This window comes from Silurus aristotelis (assembly GCF_946808225.1).
Source record: "Silurus aristotelis genome assembly, chromosome: 5".
Classification (NCBI taxonomy): Eukaryota; Metazoa; Chordata; class Actinopteri; order Siluriformes; family Siluridae; genus Silurus; species Silurus aristotelis.
Genome location: NC_139578.1, coordinates 6,661,498 through 6,669,939, shown reverse-complemented (window position 1 = coordinate 6,669,939; position 8,442 = coordinate 6,661,498). Strand labels below are relative to the sequence as shown.

At 38.5% G+C, this 8,442-nt stretch overlaps 1 protein-coding gene across 1 annotated transcript in view; it reads left to right on the top strand.

The window, feature by feature from the left end:
* The first annotated feature begins 1,036 nt into the window (after positions 1-1,036).
* Positions 1,037-8,442, top strand: part of dars2 (aspartyl-tRNA synthetase 2, mitochondrial) — a 28,721-nt gene continuing 21,315 nt past the window's right edge. The window contains exons 1-7 of the mRNA XM_083541741.1: positions 1,037-1,462; positions 2,573-2,672; positions 2,754-2,820; positions 2,897-2,998; positions 4,959-5,054; positions 5,788-5,911; positions 5,990-6,036. Of these exons, the coding sequence (XP_083397867.1) occupies positions 1,288-1,462; positions 2,573-2,672; positions 2,754-2,820; positions 2,897-2,998; positions 4,959-5,054; positions 5,788-5,911; positions 5,990-6,036 (711 nt within the window). The 5' untranslated portion in view covers positions 1,037-1,287. The remainder of the gene's footprint in view (positions 1,463-2,572; positions 2,673-2,753; positions 2,821-2,896; positions 2,999-4,958; positions 5,055-5,787; positions 5,912-5,989; positions 6,037-8,442) is intronic.

The window sequence follows — 8,442 nt, the reverse complement described above, 5'->3', positions numbered from 1 at the left end:
TCCGGATCAAACTCATTTTCATAATGGGAAATTAAATAATCCTAGGATTACCTTATGAAAATATTCGGAATATAATTAATAATATATGGTAGTAAGATAGTAATAGTGCTCCGGTTTGTCCAAAACTCAATTATAACAGATCGATTAGATGAGAGAACGATTCGTTGAGTCTGATCCACAGGACTCGTAAAGGTCGGTGTATGCTAGAGTACTAAGTAGTAACGGAAAGCTCGAATCATTTTAGTGACTCGGTTCTTTAAATCTCGTTCATGAAAATGAACCTGATTCATTTGGTTCATTTCAAGTTTCAAGTTTTATTTGCCACATGTGTACAGATGTCAGTTTGTACACTTCAATTCTTAAGTGAATCTAAAGGCAAACTACAGCAAATGTTAGATATTAAACAATATTAAACAGTAAAGAGACAAAGAATAGAAATGTAATAACGATGCATAAGAAAGTAAATACATATTTATTTAAATAATTATATACAAGTGTGTGCAGAAGTGTATATATATATATATATATATTTATATATTCTATTTAATGAATATTTACATATATGACATTAGCATAAGGTATTTTTTTATTTAACAGATTAAATATTTATGAAATGTGTAACAGAGACAGTTGTGGTCTGAGTTGTGAATCCTAATTGAGGATTCTGATTTTGTTCCTTTGTTCCAGAAATAAAATAAAATGTAAAATTTTTAATAAGCAGATCCCCTAACACGTCTACATACACGAACTTTGACTATGGTTCCAATAATAAAATATGACAATTAAGACAAATTATGATAAACATAATGAGTATTATATCTTCTGGTCTGTATCATTAGTTCTTTTTTAACGTAACTCTCATCATTATTATAATAATAATGTCAAGATTCGAAAAATCCAATTCTTTTGTCCGAATTAATTTGTATTAAGTGATAAAACAATGAACCAGGACTCATGAGATGAACTGCGTCCAGGAGAAAAAGAAAATGAATCACTTTTTCAGACGACTCGTTCTTCTGAGTCATATTAAAGAATCGTTTAAAATGACTCGACCATCAGTAGTGCGCTGGGAGCGGTGGAGCAAAGACTTAGTGTACTCATTAGTATGGAAGTATGTATCGGACGCAAGGTTCAAACCCTCGTGTTTAGTGTACAATAGTGGTGTATTTTAGGGTTACCTTCAGCCATTCGTGTTTAGGCGACTCACGTTCTACGCGACAATTACAAGAAAAGGGTCACCAATATGAATGGCTGGTTTTACATGAGCTAGATAGTGAAAGGGAATAGATGATGAGATCTGTGCTCCTGCTCCGGGCAGCGCGTCGTGTTCTGCGCTGCTCGCGGTTCACGGTCACACCGGCACCCGCACGACACGTCTATTCTCTCCAATCCATCATCCTCCCACACGTGCCTGCGTCCCCCAGCTCTTTCTCCAGCACTCTCTCCAGCACTCCCACTACAGGTAACCTTCACCTAACATCCATCTTACTTCTTACTTTCACTTTGTGTGCACTCTGTAGGACGCGTTAGGATCTTTAGAGTACACAGTTCTCTATCACACTCTTGATGTCACCCACATAAGGATGAGGTTCCCCATCTGGTTCCTGTCAAGGTTTCTTCATTATTCACCGTCACTCTTAACATTCTGTAAAGCTGCTGTGAGACAATGTGTGTTGTGAAAAGTGTTATAGAGATAAACTGGACTTGACTGGACAGTACAGTAGGTAAGTAGTAGCGTACAGGTTGGGATTGGATCTCATGTCTGCACTCCAGATTAATATTTTCCCTGTGTCTGTCTGTTATACACATATTTACATCTTTATTTACACTTATCAGTTTACACAATTCTACTATATGCACTTCTGGTAGATATTAAACTGCATGTCGTTGCTGAGGACCTGAAATAGGCAATGACAATAAATGAATATGTATGTATGTATGTATGTATATATGAATCTATCTATCTATCTATCTATCTATCTATCTATCTATCTGTCTGTCTGTCTGTCTGTCTGTCTGTCTGTCTGTCTGTCTGAATCTATCTCTCTGTCTGTTTGTCTGAATCTATCTCTCTGTCTGTTTGTCTGTCTGTCTGTCTGTCTGTCTGTGTATGTATGTAAGAATCTGTCTGTCTGTCTGTCTGTCTGTCTGTCTGTCTGTCTGTCTGTCTGTCTGTGTATGTATGTATGAGTCTGTCTGTCTGTCTGTCTGTCTGTCTGTCTGTGTATGTATGTATGTATATATGAATCTGTCTGTCTGTCTGTCTGTCTGTCTGTCTGTCTGTCTGTCTGTGTATGTATGTAAGAATCTATCTATCTATCTGTCTGTCTGTCTGTCTGTCTGTGTATGTATGTAAGAATCTATCTATCTATCTGTCTGTCTGTCTGTCTGTCTGTGTATGTATGTATGAGTCTGTCTGTCTGTCTGTCTGTCTGTCTGTCTGTCTGTCTGTCTGTCTGTCTGTCTGTCTGTGTATGTATGTATGTATGTATGAATCTGTCTGTCTGTCTGTCTATTTATATGTCTGTTTGTCTATAAGTTCTCTCTATAAGCTTTGTTGTGTTTCCTCCAGGTCAGAGCAGTTTGTCCAGCCGAAGTCACACCTGTGGAGAGCTGAGATCCAGCCACGTGGGACAGGAGGTTACATTATGTGGCTGGGTTCAGTATTTAAGGTGCAAGTTCTTCTAGTTTATATTTCTGTTTATATAAGGTTTACTGATATACCTGATGTATTTATTTTTCTGGAATTCCAGACAGGATCTGTTTGTGATTCTGAGGGACTTCAGCGGCTTGGTTCAAGTTCTTATTCCACAGGAGGAGGTAGCAAAAATAAAAATCATCTTTATTTTATGGGTTAAGGTTCTCAGGCTCAAAACATTATTCTGTTTGTCGTTAGTCTCGGCGGGAACTGAAGGATGCGTTCTGTGGGTTAATGGTCGAGTCGGTCATCAAGGTGAAAGGAAAAGTCCGGCTTCGTCCAGAGGGCCAGAGGAATACGGTAAGTGTCAGCAGAGCTGTATGGCAATGACCGAAATGAGGATAATAAATATTCTGTTGAACATTATAACAATTAATGATAGACTTTATTTTAACTGTTCTGGAATTGAAGCGTTTCATTACCCTCAAAAATTTTAATCGACAGAATCACACTGTAGAAGATAAACTGTCGTAGCTCCTGATCAGCAGCCAGAACTTGATGCAACGAAGCTTCATCAGAGATCCAGCAAAAATCTCTTATAATAATGACTGCTGCTGATTAGTCACATTTACTTCCTCATGCCATGGTCAGTCTGAATACTCAACTCTGATTGGGCGAAACGCATTAGTAGTTCCGGTCAGTTTGATCACCGTTCTATATGAATGCGCCGTCACTATAGCAACATACAGTCACATTCATTTATTGCATATGCTACACATCAAAATTGAACATTTCTCCAATTATCAGAATATTCTGAGGTGTTAAACGTCACGTCGCCGCTTATTTCATTTACTATATTAATTTTGATATATTTCTATATCTTACATTGTTAAACAAGAGCAATTTTTTTGTATACATGTTGGTTATGAAAAACAAAGTTACACACGTATATATTTATATTAACTAACAGACAGTAATAACAACACTGTCTTGATTAGTTGATAGATTTCAAAGATTTTATTAATTACAATTTTTAAATTAGCTTCGCTCTTCACTCTCTTTACCTCACACACACACACACACACACACACACACACACACACACACACACACACACACACACACACACACACACGACGCTCAGCCTGTCATTTAATCAAGAAAACGCAAAGCATAGCACAGACTGATTGAACCTAAACCTGAAGCTCCTTCTGTAGATGTTAGCGTTAACAGCTTCTAATGAAAAAAATCCCCTCCCAAATCAACGATTACGAGTATTGCATTGTTAAAGAACCAGATTTAATTTATCATTATTTACTTCTATAGTAACAGCTCACCCAATAGGGGCTGGTGTTATTAAAAGCTGTTACTATAGAAACAATATATCACTTAACAGTACACCTCAACAATGATGAAACTAATGAATGGACATTTGATGAGTCCGGTTCCTCTTAAGGTTCCTTCCTCAGACCATCTCAGAGAGTTTTTCCTTGCTGTAGTCGCCACTGGATCGTTTATTAGCAATACAATTATAAGGAACAACTTGTAGGAATTAAACTAATACATTCCAACGTTATTTCTGTAAAGCAGCTTGGGGACAATGTCCATTGTTAAAAGCGCTCTACAAATAAAGTTGAATTGAAGTTGAACGAGGGCATTGAAATTGACAGATCATTTATGTTACAGCCGCAGCTACACTTTCTGACCAATCGGATTATAGCATTCAGTCAAGCGACGGTATAGGAAAAAATAATCAACCGTGTCTGAGTAACATTTTCTGTTGTATGGCTTCTCAAGTTTCTTTTGGCACTGATACTCCTCCGCTTAACTCATTCCATCGTGCAATTCGAAGCGAAGTACCGAGCTGCCACGGCCCCAAAGTGATTTTTAAACAACAAATCGACCCTGTTTAGTAGTTATTTGACCTCGGTGGCATCTTGACAGCCTTCAGTTTAGCCATTTCCACTATAAGGCCATGAGAATAATGTAGTCTAGATTTATGCAGCACTACGCAGCTAATGAGCTCGCCAAAAAACGGAGGAGAAAAATGTGCTCGATGTGGCGTTAACGCATCGAAGCCGGCGGGATAAAATGCTCGAGCGTTGTGCGCGTTGCTCTCCATTTTCTGTCAGAATCTTTTTACTGTAGATTGAAATATTGCTATTTTGATGTAAAATGGTTTGAATATTCATCCACAATGTTGCAGTATCTGTCAAGAACAATCGCATAATTACACACTTAGAGAACAGGGAAATATTTTTCGCAACAGATTTGCATACAAACCTCGTTCGAGAAACGTTTGTGGTGTTTTGCCTTTCAGAACATGTCCACCGGAGAAATTGAAGTGTGCGCCGAGAGCCTGGACTTGTTAAACACCTGCCGCAAACTGCCTTTCGAGATTAAAGACTTTGTCAAGGCAAGTTGTTTACCGCAAGCGAGCTCATTTCATGCATCATTTCGGAGCGCGTTCCATTATATTGTTTTGTGGTCACGGGGAGTTAGCGTTTTGAGTTTTCCCATTAGGTTATCGTGGGCATTCACTGCGGTGCATTCATTTCTGTCATTCCATGTTTTTTTAAAGAGAAAAACGTGTGAAAGTTCCACAAGGTATTTCTACACAAATTACGGAAGACAGATCGCCTTAAAGTCGTACTATGGCTTTGATACAATACACATGTATTCATATTCAAAAACATAACTCTATTAATGTTGAATTTAGCAACTTTGGTCTGCACGGTCACATTGTTTTTGTTTCTATTAACTATCTAAAATGGATTTTTAGAGGGACAGGCATGTAGGACGTTTTGGAGACAAGGTGAGCGAGGCGAGATTGAGATGGTTTGGACATGTGCAGAGGAGGGACATGGGGTACATCAGTAGAAGAATGTTGAGGGCGGAGCCACCAGGTAGGAGGAAAAGAGGAGACCAAGTAGGAGGTTTATGGATGTGGTGAAGGAAGACATGCAGGTAGTTGAGGTGAAAGAGGCAGATGTACAGGACAGGGGGGGTATGGAGACAGATGATCTGCTGTGGAGACCCCTAATAGTAGATGCCGAAAGAAGAAGGAAGAACTATATAAAATGGATTTGTATTTTTCATAAACTAATCCTTTAAACATGTAATATACTGAAATTTTTGTGTTGTGGCAGAAATCGGAAGCCCTGCGGATGCAGTATCGCTACCTCGACCTTCGCTCGGCGCAAATGCAGCACAATCTGAGACTGCGATCGCGACTCGTGATGAAAATGAGAGAGTACCTTTGCAATGTACATGGTGGGACTGAAACTAAAATTACATTCTCTCAAACTGTTTTTATTAAAATCATTTATAAATCACGTTGCCTTTCTTTAGGATTTGTGGACATAGAGACCCCAACACTGTTTAAAAGGACCCCTGGGGTAAGTTATGTCTCTATACAACTTTTGGCTTCTTTCACACAGAGCACCCAGAAACAACTCTAATAAATCCACCAACTTATAACATTTTAAAGCCACAATGAACAGACTCTTAAACAAACTTATAGAAGAGACAATGTATACAAATATTTGTGGCTTAACCTCTAATAAAAAAGAATAAACCTAAAAAAACCGAAATAACTGCAGAAAGGAATTTAAACCTGCTTAACTGCTTGTGCGAGCTCGCTCTAAATGCAGCGCAACATCGATGCGTCAAAAAACAATCAACAGAATTAAATTAGTCAAGTCAAGTCAAGTCAAGTTTATTTGTATAGCGCTTTTCACAACAGACATTGTCTCAAAGCAGCTTTACAGAAAACAACAGTGAAGGTGAATGGTGTGCGTTTGTCCCTGATGAGCAGCCGTGGCGACAGTGGCAAGGAAAAACTCCCTTAGATGATATGAGGAAGAAACCTTGAGAGGAACCAGACTCAAAGGGGAACCCATCCTCATATGGGTGACATCAAAAGTTTGGTCATAAATCTTCAACAATACAGAACAATTTGTGATCATCATAGATCCAGCATCAGCTTCTCCATGCCAGGGCCTTTAAACACTCGGCATCTACTTCTCCATGATCATCCATAGGTCCATAATCTTCACGAGGTGGGACGTGACTGGAGCTGGCCAAACCTCAGGATGCCTCGGGATGGGGAGAGAAAGAGAAGCAGTGGAGAGGAATTAGCGTAGCTGCTGTTCATGATATTAACAGCACAAGTTGATAATGTGCATGTGATCATATATTCTGGAGCACAAGGTTGTGATGTGATGTGTGTGATGTGTGTTATGTGTAGGCTTTGCTAAAAAGATATGTTTTTAATCTACACTTAAACTGGGAGAGTGTATCTGAACCCCGAACACTGTCAGGAAGACTATTCCAGAGTTTAGGAGCTAAATGTGAAAATGCTCTACCGCCTTTAGTGGACTTTGCTATTCTAGGAACTACTAGAAGCCCAGAGTTTTGAGATCTCAGGGAGCGTGACGGATTGTAGCGTGTTAAAAGACTGGATAGATACATGGGAGCCAAACCATTTAGTGCTTTATAAGTGAGTAGCAGTAGTTTTTAGTCTATTCGAAACTTAATAGGAAGCCAATGTAGGGACGATAAGATTGGGGTTATATGATCGTATTTTCTTGACCTAGTAAGAACTCTTGCTGCGGCATTCTGAACTAACTGAAGCTTGTTTATTAATGATGCAGGACATCCACCTAGTAATGCATTACAGTAGTCTATTCTAGAGGTCATAAACGCATGGACGAGCTTCTCTGCATCAGATATAGATAACATATTTCTTAGCTTAGAAATATTTCTAAGGTAAAAGAAGGCTGTTTTTGTAACTTGATTGATGTGATTTTTAAAAGATAAGTTGCTGTCTAAAATAACTCCCAGGTCTTTTACCGTTGAACTAGTAGTTACAGAACAACTGTCTAAATGCAGGCTGAGATGCTGGAGCTTCTGTGTACTTTTTTTTGGGCCGATGAGCAAAATCTCCGTTTTATCAGAATTTAATAGCAGAAAGTTATGGGTCATCCAATCTCTTATTTCTTCAACACACTCAGTTATGCGAGCTAATTGAGCTGTATCGCCTGGTTTGGATGAAATATATAGCTGGGTATCATCAGCATAACAATGGAAGCTAATTCCATGCCTTCTAATAATATTTCCTAATGGAAGCATGTATATTGTGAAAAGCAGGGGTCCTAGAACTGACCCTTGTGGCACGCCATAATTTACTAGCATTATCCTGGATAGCTCTCCATTTAAATCTACGAAATGGTAACGATTGGACAGGTAGGATTTAAACCAGCTTAATGCCTGTCCCTAAATACCGATGTAATTCTGATACCGATGTAATTCTGAATTACATCGGTATTAGAAAAGAATATACCTTTACAGAATCTTCCAGACATTGTTAAATATCTAAATCCCTGCCCCAAAGATGCTCACGTGTAGGTCACGGATCGTGGAAAGTCACAGGGGGGTTGGATTTATTTATTTAGTTTTTATTTATTATTACATTAAAAATATTGATTACACGCTTCTTTCTTTTCAAGTTTTTACTTACAGCATTATCGTAATAGGCTGTATACAGTAATCCGCGGTAAATGGACTCCACCCCAAAAATGTACAGTAATGTACTGTATTACCATTTTACTTCATTTTATAATTAAATATTATATTTTTATTTAGAAATGTCCTTATTTTAATATAAAACTCCAAAAACAGTTCCCTATAAGTTTTTTGGACTATCGTGCTATCTGCGAGAGGCCGGGAAAATCAGCCAAACAAATGAGTTATGCGGCAAATGCAATTCCGCGATAAACCAACCGAGGGCGCAAGATTTAAAC